The sequence below is a fragment of the Oxyura jamaicensis genome, chromosome 1 (assembly GCF_011077185.1).
Source record: "Oxyura jamaicensis isolate SHBP4307 breed ruddy duck chromosome 1, BPBGC_Ojam_1.0, whole genome shotgun sequence".
NCBI lineage: Eukaryota > Metazoa > Chordata > Aves > Anseriformes > Anatidae > Oxyura > Oxyura jamaicensis.
The window spans coordinates 198,397,794-198,413,783 of record NC_048893.1 but is presented as its reverse complement, the minus strand read 5'-3'; the positions used below and the strand labels follow the sequence as shown (position 1 = coordinate 198,413,783).

The 15,990-nt window shown below is 38.8% G+C and overlaps 1 protein-coding gene across 12 annotated transcripts in view; it reads left to right on the top strand.

Moving 5' to 3' along the window:
• Positions 1-15,990, top strand: part of DLG2 (discs large MAGUK scaffold protein 2) — a 1,027,745-nt gene that overhangs the window by 8,608 nt on the left and 1,003,147 nt on the right. For all 12 annotated transcript variants that reach the window (XM_035343381.1, XM_035343350.1, XM_035343376.1 and 9 more), the window contains exon 3: positions 7,459-7,590. In XM_035343381.1, the coding sequence (XP_035199272.1) occupies positions 7,459-7,590 (132 nt within the window). The remainder of the gene's footprint in view (positions 1-7,458; positions 7,591-15,990) is intronic.

Sequence of the window (15,990 nt, the reverse complement as noted above, 5' to 3'; positions counted from 1 at the left end):
GAAGCTGCTTTTATACCTGAGACAAACAGTCTGTGTAGCCAGGACAAGAAATATGAGAAAAGATCACTAACAAACGGTCCCTGCTTTACCTTCAATGTGGCTGGGAAAAAAAGAGTTCTCTAGGAAAAAGGATTGCCCCCCATGGGATTAGTAGCTGATACCAGCAGTTGCTAAACCCTTCTGTGATCCCTGAAAAGAAGTGATCTAGTGGGAAGAAACCAGGTCCCACAATGAGCCACTGATAAGGAACAAGGGGATCTTATTACAGTAAAGTGATACATAAAACAGATTATACACTAAATATTAAGTTTTTTTGTTTTGTTATTTGTTTGTTTTTGAGGGTTAATTGTATTTACAGGAAGACGTGAGTAGAGGAAGGATACCTGTGGGATTGCAGGGGTCTGATATCCCCACCATCCCATCCGGGGTAGGGGGCACCAGGCTTTGGTTGCAGGATGCTTTCTGCTAAACGCTGGAGAAAAGTTTCCTATGGCTTAATGCTGAGCCAGGCACTAACTGGTTTTTATATAGTTACCCTGTTCCTTGGGTAAGTACATTTAGTCAAGTTTTAAGGAATATATTTAAAACTCAAAAAAAAGCAAAGTAAAGGTAGCGTTTTAACAGAACAGATGTATGGTTACGTGCTGTAAAACCAAGCGTGAAGACACTCAGACAACAAACTGACATTGCAGCTAATTATCATGGAAAATGGAATTTTTTCATAAAGACCCAGTTTTCCTTACAGTAAATTGGACAAAAAGCCTGAGTCCTAACAACCATGCCAAAAAAAGGAACCCAAGTGTTCTTTTCTTATCATTGCTTCCCTGGTCATTTGTGTGTGCGTGTTGTAAAGCTGACTGGCTTTATCCACCAGTCTGCTCTGTGGCATTCACGGGTCCTCAGCCAGGGTTTGGAGTCTGCTTTAAGGTAAATTTAATTCCAGAAGAGAGAATAAGAGGCTTTGGAAATGTAAACCATGTACAAAAGACGCAGGGGTTGGAACTGAGCACACAACATTGCCTTGTCCTGTAAAACTTGTGGTTGTACTTGCATAGCAGTTCTTCTCACAGAATATCAGCCCTGTTTCTGGTCTTTTAACAGCATCAAGGTCTGGAACAACAGAACTTCACAACTGAACTGCTCCTAAACTTCAGTTTCACAAAGGCTACAGTTGGTCGAGGAGGCAACGCTTCCTTTTGCAGCTAACGGAGAGCATGGGGTTTCTTAGCAGGGCGACTCAGTGAAACCTTAACTTTAAATTTCATTCCTTGAAAGAGTCACTGACTGAAATTTAATCTCCACAGGCCCTGTGGCAGCCTCCCCTGGGCGCCAAAACCCTAGAAATAAGCCTGTCTGGTAATCACTTCACCTTACATGGTTAACCTCTCCGTTTCTGTCCACTTGGTTTCCCTAGTGGGACAGCTCACTCATTATACATGCTCCCAGGAGCAGTTACTTGTTCGTTGTGAGTGCTCATCACCCTTAGATAGTATTTGCCACATCCATAAGGCCTTATGTTTCCTTGGGGTCATGCAACCCATATGGGGCCTTTCCCTGAGGGCTTATTAAAGCCCTGTGAGAAGGGCCAGAGGTGCTGGGAGCTTTCTGGTTTCTACAGAGCCACACATTCCCTGTTTGCTGGCCCTCTACTGCCCCTCTTTTGCACCTCATTATATATATATATATATACACATATATATATATTTATATATGCGTATATATATATATAATCATTAATAATAATTATATTAATGATTATATATATAACAATTGGCGTTTTTTAAGTAATTCTCAAGGCTTTTGAAACATTATAGCCTGCAATTTTGTCTCTCTCAACTGTCTCAGCATACCGTTTCTTGTTTCTTTCAAAAATTTAACTGGCTTTTATCTCCAGTTTAGAAATTTCAGATTTTACAGGGCAGTCTTATGTAGCAGTTGTGAAGCCCAGGTCTTCCGTACAGGTGCACTGTGTGCTAAGAGGATTTGTTCCTCTGTGTTTGCTGTCTTGGGTGAAGATTAAGAAAGGTGAATAAGTCGCTGGTGGTTTAGGCTTGGGTCAGACCCCTCCCTTTGATCTACAACAACTCATTTCAAAATTTGGAGCTTTTCAGAGCCCAGGATCAAATCAAGAGATCCTAAAATAAGAGGGGCAGGGAACAGTGTTTGCTGAGACCTCAGCGGTCATCTAAAGTAATGTTTGAACCCCAAAGTGCAAGTAATTTTGGAGATCCTTTTATTTTAAAGTTATCGAAGTTCACTGAAAAAACTTCCTTGCTCTCTTTCCCAGTGCTCTGATTACATTTCTCACGTCTATTTTGGCTGCTGCCTTTTCCCTCCCCCATTCGTCATGCTTTTTCCAGCTTTGGTGCCCTACATTTTCCCAATCCTGGTTCTCCAAAAGCTGGAAAGAGTCTCTTGAAATATGTTGGCATATTTTTCTTTAAAATTCACCTGTGACGAAGACTTTGCTAGTCAGAAATAATAACAATTCCTTTTTGGAAAGGGAAAAGTCAACATTTTCCCATTCCGTTGTACCCCTAAAGTTTTGTTATACACCAGTTCTGATGCCAATAAGAGAAAATAAAAGCAAATACAATCTTAAGTTTGCCAACAAATTGTCTTCTGAGCAAATCTGGTGTTCTCTGAGAGTCAGTGGTCACTTGAAACTACCTTGTGCTGGTGAAGGCTGCTGTTAAACAGCTGGCCATGATTGCTTGCACGTGCGAGGCAGAAGTTTCCAGTTCCTGCTAAGTTTGGCAACGTATTTGCTTTATTTTTCCCTCTCCATTTACTAAACTGCCTTCTTTTGTAGCAGGAGTTTGGTGGCTGTAGCAAACCTTTAAGGATGGCAGCAGCAGCTCTTGGGAGGCTTGCAGGTGTTCAAGCACAGCAGGTTTCTGAAATAATAAGGTTGGTGTTGGCCAGTATTGTGCGCTGGTCCATACAGTGTTAGCTTACGTGGCTTTACTGTGGCCAGAAGGAGCTATCAGGGCTTGAAAACAGGCACATAACAAATAAATTGCATCTGCCCAAATTATGTGGTGCTCCAGTCATCTGTTCCTTGGTTTGAGGCCTGACCATTCAGCATTTTCTGGTTTGAGCCGTTCTGAGGACAGAGCTCAACGACTGGTTTTGAATCAGTTTTGTCTTTCTCATATAGCTTCAATGGATCTTGTTAGTCAAATCTTTTACAATTTAATTGCTGAAATTCGTAGATATTCCTAAACTGTCTTCAGGCCCAACCTATTTAGTTCATTGGAAGGATAAAAGGTTTGAATAATATCTGGGAGATATTTAGGAAAACTGTTTCCTGTAGTTGTAGAGGTTCCCACAGTTTTTGAACTCAGTTTTGGTGTACTAAACTCCATTAAGATTTCAGTCACCTGAACAAACTATTTTGTCCAAATCTGAATGCTCACATGTTATGCTTTTAGAGAACAATCTGAAGCTCAAATTTTTCAGTAGCTCCTTGCCTATATGGACTGTCAATGATTCTGAACTGAAATTAAAAATAAAAAGAAGCAGGTAAAGACCATGAAATAAACCAGAAGGGCAAGGAAATCCTGCTGCTTTCAGGTACTGGTTGGTATTGTAAGTGGCATCCAGATCCCAGATATGGACCCTGAGATGTAGCTGAGGTAGAATTGATTTCTGCGTTGTTATATCAAAGTAAATGATTAAGCAATTTAATTACAGAATTTTCTTCCTTGCTTTTAAATATATGTAATTACGACATTTAGTTTTTCATATTGGCTTACATTTTAAGGGCAATGCTTTAAGAAACCATTTTCTATTGGTGAGAGGTTCATAGCCAGATGTGTGGTACACCTCGCTCTATACCTGTTTGTATGTATGGCTTCAGTTCTTGTTGACGACATTGCTCGAAAACTTTTTTTTTTTTTTTCTGTAAGTTACGCTGAAGCTATGCTTCATTCAAATGTCAGTTGCTTTGTATTAACAGTGCTTTATTTCTTCTTCATCTTCTTTGTCGTCTTCGTCTTCATAGTCTTCTTCATCTTCTCTAGATTTTTTCCTCTAGATTTTTTGAGGGAGAAAATAGTTTTCCAAAGAAATCCAATAAGCAAAGTTACTGATCTACAGTTTTCTGCCAGTGTCACATATCTCTCTGATTCGTTGTAGCAGATGCTTATTCCTGATCAGTAATATAAACCTCAAGGATTTGTGAACTGGTTAAAAAATTATGTAGTGATAAACTGAAAAATTGTTAGCTTGGATTAATTAATACTGTTTTGGACAAGATATTGTAGGACCATAAATCCTCTTGTATCCTTAAATAATTTTTTCTTATTATTTTATTAAGATGTTTTGAGCATGACTTATTTAAAGAAAGCAGTTATGCAGATACTGTCTAGGATACATGTGAATTTCTGCAGGATGGTATCATCTGAGGGGTTCTTGTCCAAGGGGCCCCTCTAAGGCAGTAGGTTCAGCTGTATGAGTTAAAATCGGTGTAATTAGACTCCATGCAATGCTACGCTTAGCTTTGCTTAACATTTCATATGAATGTGTTAATTTAAAAATATAATATGCAAAGAAACAGCAAGAAAAAAACAGAACTATGACCAGATGTCATTGGGAAGAGTTAATATTTATTTTTCAGTGGTCTTTTGTTAGCAGACAAAGGACCTAGTTGGGATCAACACAACTTGGAATGTTGAATGCCTGTTGAGAAGATTTGAGGTCTTGTTTGAATGAATGTGGATTTGGTATAAGCATGGGTGGAACCATGGAATAAAGATTTCTTGGTTGTATTTATGATACACTTAGACTTATTTTGGCTGCTATAAATTGCCCGTGTGCTCCTGTGGATATCGTCATCCCTTACGTACAGCGATCAGGTCCTCCACGAAAACCCGGAAGAGAAGAATGTGTGGGTATTCAGCTTCAGAAACATTTGTTTAATTAGTGTGGCAAGAATATTGTCCTTATTTAAATGTTGTGCTGCAGTGTGGGCGGTCAGCTGTGATTTACGCTCCGTAGCTGTCAGCCCAAAGAGTGGAAAGTACTGGCCGTCCTCACCTGCTTTGGGTGTAACTGGGAGCTGAAGGTGGTCGTCATCTTGGAGGGCGTGCTTGGAGTTCTTCAGACATGCCATGTTATTGAGTTATGAGGGCTATAAAGGAAAGCTAGGCAGGAAGTTAAGTCCTTGAGCTGGAATTTAGCCAGGATTTAGAGTTAACACTAGAGCTGTGCTCTGTTACTTGTTTGGTTCGTAGGGTTTGGAACTGTTTCAGGGTCCACCGGGAGTAGGCTTTTTTTCATCCTGATGAATTACAAAGTAATAATTTTGGTGAAAATAAAAACTCTATTTAACCCCCCAAAAGGACGTTATTTATAAAAATTCTATTCAACTGCCCAGAAGGACACTACTTTTTTTTTTTTTTTTTTTCGTTAGTTGGTTGGTTGGTTGGGTTTTTGGTTTGTTTGTTCTTAAAATCAGAGCTGTACACTTTGGGGAAGAAATGGTGAATGAAGGAGGGGACATCAGCACTGTGCCCCAGGTGACTGAGGCAGCAGGAGTGGAATAACATCCTAAGCTATTAACTAATTATTTAGTAGTGGGGAGCCAGAACTTGTATATAGACAAAATCAGGCATGACAGGGACGTCAGATGCACCGTTATGAGCTCAGCGAAAGGTATAATGTTATTGGGGTTTTCAAGGCAAAGAAGCTGAGCTCATGTATAGAGGTAGTTACATATCCCCAGCAACTGGTTGGGAATACAGCAGTGGCTTGGTCTGGTTTGGTGGAACCGATTGTTAAAAGGTATTTTTGCTTTCTGCTTCTTGCGGCTGCTTTGTTTATGAATAACTTTGTGGGTTTTGCTTCCTCCACCCCAAAATCTCCAGCCTGGCAAGAGCTGTTCATGGTGCAGCACCCTACTGCCGAGGAGAAACCAGTCGTGCAAAAAAGGCTTGCTTGAGCCTTGGGAGAGCTGAGCGCCCTCATCTATCACAGTCAGTGGGAAAAAAACACAATTTTTGAGGGTGATTCACACTGGGAACCTAGCCCCAGTATTCAGAATTGGCCTTTAAATAAGCTGATTTCTCTCTGTACATTGTAAGTGGGTCCTCAACTCGCTGACTGCTTCAGGTTAAATCCAGGCGAACGTCTAACCCTTATTTCCCCTGTGATTGAGGAGAGAGAAAAAAAACCATCAACCATTGATTAAATGTTTCTCCTTTCATAATTTAAGAATTTAAGAATGTTATCAGCTGAATGTAAGTTGTGTCTTTTCCCATACTGTGAACACATTTAATTGTTGTACTGCAGGGCACACACTGCATAGATCATGTTCAAGATTCTTGGTTGAACAATCAATTTTTACATAGAGAAAAATAAGTTTGCTTTCAGATATTTAGAAAAAACAATGATGAAAGCAGTCTGGTTTACCTTTCCAAGCATTTTGACAGAACTTCATTACATTTAATCTAGCTAAAAGAGGCTGCACCTGTCCTACAAGGAAGCTTATACTGGACTTCACTGTAAGAAATTTATATTGAGCCACTTGTTTCATTATAATTATTAGTTCGGCGTTTTTTACTGCTTGGGAATCTTACTGCAAATTTGGTGGTAATATAATTACAAAAGCATGTGCAGACATCTCAGTGTCATAGGTACGTATATGGACATTTCTACTTAGGATGGGAGAAGGAAAGGTTAAGTCTGATTCTCCATTTTCCTGTACATTTATTTATATCAAACGATGATATTTGGATTTCATATGATTTTATATGTCACTCATGTTCTTGGCAAATGACTACACAAAGACAATAGCAGCAGGAGAAAGAGAGCTCTGTTTTCCTGGCCTCTTTGAGAAGGCTGGATCGCTCCATTTGAGCCAACACATGAATGCAAGTCTGCTATCAAAGTCTCATTTTCAGCAAAGAGGTAGATAGCAATTCTTTGTAGCAAGGGAACAAAAATAAAAGAACCCTCTTGGACACCTGCCTTTCAGATACACATTTGCTATTCAGAGAACAGAGAATTGAGTGCTTCAGATGCCAAGCAAAGACTTTCATGTCTTCTCTGAATATATTTTAAGGCCAGTTTTCCTGCACAGATATCCATAATGGTTATTGCCTATAATTTTGTAGCTTCTGCAAATTGTAATTTGGTTCAAAACCCATAGCTTCCAGCTGGTTTTGGATAAATGAAGGATAAACACTTGTTGTAGATTTTATTCAAAAGATCATTTTCCTTTTGCAGGGTTCTCAGATATGCAGTATTCTTCCTGTTTTGGCGATGGGTTAGTCTCTCCATATTGCCTGAGTTTTAAGGCTCAGGGCATGCACCTTACAAGAGAATGCAACACCATTTGGTGTAAATGTTCCTACATGTGTGAACAAATGCCTTCAGAAATGTGGGGGCAGTCTCTGGGAATTTAAATACTTTCCTGAGTCAATAAACACCGTTTTTGTGCTTGTTCATTTTTAGATACTGACCGAGCTCTAGTGCTGCTGGAAGAATATTGTAAAAAACTGAGGAAGCCAGAAGAGCAACAACTGAAAAAAGCCATCAGAAAAGTGATGGGCATCTTTAAGAGCAGCTTATTTCAGGCACTTCTAGGTAGGTACTAATATTTAATGCCTTTGTATGCCTTTGAAGGCCAGATCTAGGTCAGACTTTGTAACTTTTCTCTTACTATTTAATTTGTATTTACAATGCAACAGCATGTTGAGATGATCCTTCTTGGTTCTCTGTGAAGAAACGCATTGTCCTAATATTTCAAAGGTATTTGCTTATTTATAGTAAAGCAAAGTGTAAGAAAAAACTCATGCAAGATAGGGCATTGAATCATTATTCCTAAACCTTGCTGCTTTCCTTTTGTTTAATGGAAATTGTTAAACCAGAGTAGGATATAACTATGCAAAGTTGAAGGTGAAGCTGCATCTCCACACAGGTGAATGACCAAAGTTTCACTGATTTTCATCTTTTCTAGATTTTATCATCTAAAATATTTGCATCTTTTGCATTATGTTTTATGGAAAATATCAGCCAAAGAAACTCAGAAATTAGTCAAGAAAAATGCACAGGCACACAGTGAAACTGGCCGAATGGTCCCATCCATGTGATGTTGCTGTGTTCAGATAGTGCCGGTTCATCACTCTGTCTTTCTTCCACGTACGTGGAGGTCACTGTAAATGACAGCATTTGTCAAAACGGAGCTCTTGATGTGTTGGAGCTTTATGTAAAATAACTTCTGAGTTATTATACATAAAATGTTTTCAAGGCCATGAACTTCCTGATGTGGCTGTAGCATCTCTGCTGTCCCTAGTACCACGCAGTGCTTGTGCTGCCAGTCCTGGGATGTGGTGATAGTAAGTGTGTGCCACGTTTGCTCTACCTCTCTCTGCCCTCTTTCTCACAGTGTGTTGGCCCCTTAGCTTTTCATTCCTTCACAAACATCTGTAAATTTTGTTGAGAATTAATCTGAAGAGAGCATTTCTTAACACAAACAATGGCAGTGGAACCACATGTTCCCTCTGGTTATGGCTGTTTGAAGCCAGATTGACAATTGTGCTCATTGCAGAGCTACAATCAGTGGTAGTTAGGGAAAACTTTTGGTTATACATGATAAAAGTAGAAGTACATGAATACAACACTATTACTGTGAAGATGAGGGAGGTCTGTGAAGAGTTTCAGTAACTTCTGTAGCATTTATGAAAAATGTATTTACCTGTCTTTAACATTTCCTGCAAAGTAATTAATGTTGATACTATTTTACTTGTATTTCTCCTTGGCTTACTTAAAGTCATTAGCTTTACTTTATAAAGCCTACATAATTTTAATAGTTATTTATTATTTTTTTAAAGTTACTACGTTTGTACCTAAACAGTATTTGCCAAATAGTAATAAATAATGTGAACTGAAGAACGAAAAAAAGATGCGAAGTTTCTATGTTATTTTCACGAAGATAACTGCGAATATAAAAGTATGTATTGAAGACATACACAAGTCTCAGAAGCATTGTTGTCTGTACATCTATTTCTGCAGTACTTTGAAGTAACCCTTCAAAGTGTTCTAACAACATATGTGCTTCGTGTGTGGCTACACTGCAATATTTTTTGATGTATTACATATGCCAGAAATGAGAAGGTGATTATAGCTACATTAAGGTTGGGTCCAAAGAACAAAGAAAATAATTTGATTGCCACAGTTGCAGATTGAGGAATACAATGGTGTGACGTTAGATAGCATTTTAATTTGTAGGACTTTGGGTGTCTTTTCCTTGTCCTCAAATGCTTCATTGTATAAAAGAGATTTGGGAATTGCCAGGCGTGTTCAAATTCTCGCATTATTACATTTGGTTTGCTATTTGGTTGGTCTAGATTCTGCAATAATACAAAACAGTGACCTCTCATCAATATTTTAACTGTGGAGGATGATGTTATTACACAATCACTAGTGAGGTTCTTGCATAATCATTATTTCAAAAAACTCCACTTCCATGACATTTGTTTTAGCTTCCTATCATAGTTTCTTCCATTCACCTATCAATCAGACCATCCAAAGAAATGCTGAAGGCAGAACTCTCCATCTCATTTTAAGTTCTGTACTGCTAAAGTACCTTTGTTTTTTTGTATTTACAGAATGTCTAAAAGTCTTGAAAGTGTCCATTTTTGAGTGCCTACTTAGATGTACTTTTCAGAGTCTGAGTTTTCAACACTTTCCAAAACTTGATCTCATCTACAACTGTCAAACATCTGTTTTTATTGAGAACTGATCAACCTTTTGAGTACTTAGGCTGTAACTGCTAACACAAAATGTGGTTTCTGAACAGAATTGTTAACCTGGATGCATATGTTTTCATTCCTACCAGGTGTAAAGTTATTATTTTAAGTACCAAATTCAATTGTTGTAGATCCTACAGCTTCAATAGAAGTTGAGTCCTTTATGAATAAATTCAGCTATTGTATCCATCCCTGTTCTTTACATCTGTGTTCAACTCTAGTTATGCTCCAAAATGCTTTAAAAATCTATAGGATGTCTTTTCGCTGAGTATCACAAAAAACGATGAAGAGAAATAAATGTATTAAGAGGTACTTTTCAAATCTGAGCACCTAAGTTTAAGTGTTGTCTAGTTCCTTTTGTTCACAAATTTATGCTTGTGTGGTTTGATTCAACCAGCCATGTTTGAACTTAGACTCTTGATTTTTTCTTATCCTCATTGTGTTTCATAAATATTTTTCTTATCCTCATTGTGTTTCACAAATATTGACTACTGAATTTAGGAGTAACATGAGAAAATTGAGGACCCACTATTTTTCATAAGCACAGTCTACACATGGATGAAGTGACTACAGATATGGAAGTAAAACGTCTGTAAGTGATTTACAAAAGGATTATTGATTCATTGTCCTTTTGCATTTTAATCTGTGTTCAAAAACATCTTTTCCCTTCAGGCTGTTCTTGTTGCTAGACTTCTTGCTAGAGTTGCTGTGTTCGATTACAGCTGAGTTGGTTGCCAAGAGGCACATTTTCAAAGCGACATATAGAGCTGTAGTCTCTAGAGTCCCATTATACTCAAGTGGCCCAAACACAATTCTTTGAAAATCCAGCCCTCAGTTTCTGAGAGAAGGGAGGAGGAAAAGCTCTTCAGAAGGAATGGAAAGGGAAGAGCTCCTATTTAGATACTGACATTACTCTTAAGTCAATTCCAAATTATTTTCACCAAAAAGATTGTACCAATCCTTCTATGCAAGGTGGGAGGGGGAGTTACAGTTTGGTTGTTATTATGAGCTTGTAAGGATTTTTGCTTTTTGTAGGAGCATCCGTAGCTGCACAACATTAAATTAATGGGATGCTCTCAAATTGTAGCACATGTTGTTCTGATGTATTTATTTTTTCAGAAGTAACTCTAAAAGGAAAAGAAAATGAAACCTGCAGAAATCTTAATGTTTCATTTGTTAGGATGATCTCATAATGGGACATCTTGGAGACATTGTGTAGAGATCAAAAAGGAGACCTATAAAAGAGAATAATAATAGTCATCTGGACATTTCAAAACTACCAAACATCTTTTTTTTTCCATTATGTTCTTTATGAAGAACACATAGTTTAGTACAATCTAGTTCTAAAAACCTCTGATATACATTTGCCTAGTCTTCATTTCATTAAGAAAAGTGCATCATTTTACAGCTTAGAAAGCTGTTCTGTGGACTGAGAATGGATGAAAGAGGTTTATGTCAGAGGGTTGTTTATTTATTTATTTTTTTTTGGTAGATGCATCTCTATAAAACATCATTTTGTTTTTATGTTTCTAGCAGGAATTAAAGTGCCGCAAATAGCTGTAATCATCTTATGCAGTATTAGGTAAAAACTAATCTCTATAGGTCTTTCTAAAATTCGGATAAACCCAATCTGTAGAGGATGACGTATTTCCTGAGGATTTTTAAACCATGTCTTATCTTTTTATTTTTTTCTCATGCTTGCATAACTTTGCCTGAATTTTAAATTGGCAAATTTTCAACTACAATCTGCACCCTTTTTTTTTTTTTTTAATAGCATTGTACCATTTCTGCAGAACAATGTAGATGTTCTAAAACCGCTTGCCTTAGAAGTTGCTGTAGTAAACACTACTGTAAGGATTACATAATTCACTGGTCATCTGTGACACAGGCTGTGTTTAGAGATTTAGGATATAATTTTATGGTTTTAGTAAGAGGGGTTTTATAGACTCCTTACCTCATTCAGCTCACTTTTAAATAAGCCCTGTTATAACAACGCATTTTAAAAGAGCCACCATGTCTTTTAAACCAGGTCATAAAGGAAGTCAGTTTTTTCTTCTGAGTAAACATATTATTTTTCTATAAAAAGTTTGTGTAAATTAAGTGGCAGTGTAATTCAACACCGTTGGATTGGTATACAGACTTCCAAGAATCTGTCTTGTGATCCTCTGTGTTACTGGAGAGTGTTACGGGACAGATAGGGTATATAAAGACCTAGAATGTAGCCATTTACTGCTTTAGGAGAGCCTAAGCAAGTCCCCACTGCTTTAATTATTTTCTGGTGTTTTAAAACCAGTAAAATATATATTGATTAAAAAAGACAATTGCCATTGACAAATGGAAACATTTAGTACAGGGAGCATGAAGCAGGTCAAGAGCTTGGTTTCTTATGGCTTTGTCCTAGTTTGATTGACTTTGGTGGCTAAGAATTTGTGGTCTCTGGCTGAAACTCCCCCTGCACGTAGGGCTAGAGCTCCCTTCTCTGTGGGTTACCCGATAAATGTAACTCACTAGGGAAACTTCTTCTCTTGATAAAGATACTTCTTTTCATGCTCAATATTACAAAATTTTGCAATCTCAGGAAGATGTACAGATACTGACATGCACATGCAGATAGGAGGGAACCATTATGGCCCCTTTTGTCTGAAACCTATGTAAAATATGATCAAAATTCTGGACAGAACAATGGAGAGGGAACCTCAAGCAAAGACCTTTCTGCAGAAATGTTTCACTGAAGACTTAGAGACACTTTGAGTGTGTGGAACTGTAATTACAATGCTTATGTGATGGTATGTCTACAAGGAGTCAGTGACAATTAAAAGCAAGGAGACGGCTTTCAGAGGAAAATGTTTAAACTTCAGGATATTTTAGATCTGAATGAATCCAAAGAGGAACCTGTTATAGAAGTAAGGTTGGGATGTTGAAACATTGCCCTTGCCCTAGAAGAATAACTATGCTGTTGGCCATATAAAGAGAGGAAGAATGGAACAATAAGTAATTTGTTTAGGCATGTTCAATTTAAGGAGAAACTGTTTAAATAGTGACAGAAGGAAATGTGAGTCTAGAGGGAAGGAGATGGGTCAGGATGGGGGAAGAGATGCATGAGGAGCAAGACAAATTATGAGAAGAGCAGGAGACCTGCCGTGTGGGCTGGACAAGAAGCCTGCAATGAACCAGGTGTTGAAGAATGATAACAGAAGCCAGGGGAGAAGTCAGGATAATGCAACACCTCAAAAATCCCGTGCTGGTCGTACGTGGTAGTACTGCTCTCCTGTGCTAAAAGCTCTATGAGATTTGCATAAAAATAATATAAATAGTTGATAAAATTGTGGTTATCATTTGCTTCTTTGATCTGTCTTTAAGAAACACTGTAGTCACTTTCAGGCTTTTTCCCACAACCACCAAGACCAGAAATGCGCTTCTTGCTTCAGTGTGAGATCTGACGTTCATGGGGCAATGGACAACAAGGCACCACCAAATTGCACGAGGCTGCAGACACAACTGAGCTGAGGATATCAAACTGAGCCAAATCACCTTTGTAAAGCCCTTGCCTGTACCAACCATTCTCATTCTGCAGAAAGAACCATCTCAGTGCTCACTGCCATGTCAGTTCTTTGGGGATATAAAAGGTATTAAATGAATTGCTGTACTGGGAGACTTTTCAACAGGAAAGCATAACTGAGTGTTATCTATTCCTACTTGCCAGGCTTGCTCTCAGTAGGTGTTTTTACCCCACTTTTGTGTTCAGCGTGTTTAGCTACTTACACTGCTCTTGAATGTAAGGTCACTGATCTCATGTTATTGTACTTGAGACTTAATCTCAGTGAGCTGGTTTCTGGTCATGTCAAGCTATTTCGCCTCGTGTAATGACACTGAATTCCAGAGGAGTTAAACCAGTACAGCCAAGCCCCCATCTGGCCCAGGGACATTAGGCAATTCTCTTTCCGAGGGCTTGAATCCAGCATTCACTAAGTCAACAGAAAAACTCTCATTGACTTCGTCTGCCTCGGATTGTGCCATTGGAGAGATCCTTCCAGAGATTTATATTGAGACTTTTCCGGGTTGAGAAATAAAGATTCTTCTATAGCCACAAAGAAATGAAGATTCTTCTGTAGCCAATATCTGAAAATATTGAAACCCTTTTGGACTATTACAAATGTCAAAAAGCAAAAAATACGTGCAAAAACCCTTCAGTGCTCTGTCACATTTGAGAAGCACTCGAATGACATCTCTGACAATGGGGAAGCCTGTTATTACTCCTCACAGAGTCCTACTTTCCCAAACTGGCATCTTTCTTTGTTGCAGCATAAATTACAGCAGAACTGAAATTTAAATTCAAGGGCAGCTTTTGTTTTGCCTGAAGACAGCTGCAGCTGCTTTTATTCGTCAAATCCAATTCTCTTAGTAAGCACATTTGTGCTTTCTCTCTAAAGAGCTAGAGGTAGCAGTGCTAGATCTTCGGGATGATTTGAAGCTGTCTGATCTTTTTCAACAAGCTGGGGGCTGGACCACAGCCAGCTGGTGGGGCTAACCCTTGCATCTTCCCAGCAAAAGTCAGGTCGCATAACATAAATTGTTTATTCCAAAAAATGGTAGATCTATTGTACCTGCTTTCCTATGTGTTTTGGCCCACCGCTGTTTTTCATCCCATAGCAGTGAAATTTTCCCTGAAATATCTTTATTTGTGTCCAGCTCTTCTGTCTCTCTCCAGCCCGGGGTACCTGCAGAGCCTCTGGGGGAGCTGGGGCTTCTTCACTTCTGCCAAGCTGCATTGATATTGGGCAGAGCATTCAAAGTTAGTTGCTAAGAGCTGGCTGACGGATGCACATGCAGGAAAAGGACAGACAGACATCACGTTACTGTAGGGAAATGAGGCTGAAAAATCCAGAGACTGGAGTTTTACCAGAGGTCTGAAATGTTATCGAGTTTCTGAGCTGTGTCTGTGAAGAAGCAGCTGATGTGATTGAACAGGGTGCTAGGTACTTTCTTCGGGGCTCCCTTTCCCCACAGCAAGTTGGACCTGTTGATCATTTGGACATCCCCGAAATAAATTGGCTAGTCTGTTATAGCTGTTAAGGTCTTCAAATATAATCAGGCTCTACAGGGCTAGGTGATGTCCTCTGTCAGATCTATTAGGAGTTGGACTTGATGGTCCTTGTGGGTCCCTTCCAACTTGGGATATTCTGTGATTCTGTCATCTTTGACGGTCCCTTCCAACTTAAGCTGTTCTAGCATTCTGTAAATATTTCTGCATTTGCACAAATCTCAGAACTGTTTTTGCCCATGGGACCTGGCTGGGTGTTGCCGTGGCGCTGTACAAGGAACAAGCAGAGCCAGGGCACGGCGCTCACGTGGTCTGGCTAGCCAGGCTGGAGACATGGGAAGCCCTGGGAGAAGTTCCCATGACAAGTTCTTAATATTAAAGATGCTTGGTTATTGTCTTTATGTGAAGATGCATGTGGGAAGACTTGGGAATCTTGTGGGTACCCTAAGTCAGTTTTTGCTTGAAAGACTTTAATTATTAAACAATTGTGAATTACCAGAAAAGACCTGAACTCAAAAGTACAACGTCTTAAATTTGTGGGAATTTTGATTGTGAACTCGTCCTTGCTGTTGACATTTTCCATAGTAAATTGAAAAAAACCTCTGGGTATGAATGCTGATGGACTCCAAAAAATTCAGCATCCCAGCCCAGCTCTGTCTTTTGACTCTCAGCTTATCTGCGTACAAGACGAAACCGATTACAGCACTGATACAACCTAGGTAATACATAATCACTTGTAATCCCAATGCAACCCTCTGCTCATGTTTTGCTGCCTTTTAGCCAATGAGTGATAGCATTTCCTCCTCAGAGGAGGAATTCAGGAGCTTTGTGGACTTCCCTCATTTGAAATGCAAAAGCTGTGCATTCAAAATAAACCATTTTTAAGATGAGTCTTTAATATGAGCAGTGTGGTAATTATTGAGCTTGTTAGTTTTCGATATCCAGCAACGAATAAAAGCTGTTTTTATTCCTGCAGTGTTTTTTTTTTTTCTTAAAAAAAAAAAATATTTATTTTAAGAATGTCTTGGCCATATGGATTCTGTGTATAATTGGAATTAATAAAATGCAGTTGCAGCAGCTGTCGTTGTATGGCTGCTGTCCCAGCATGAAGCTTGTCTTTTTCTTTGCATTAAATAGGGATAGCCCATTATTATTGGTTTGTGATGAGAACTAGAGACAAATTATTTAGAGATG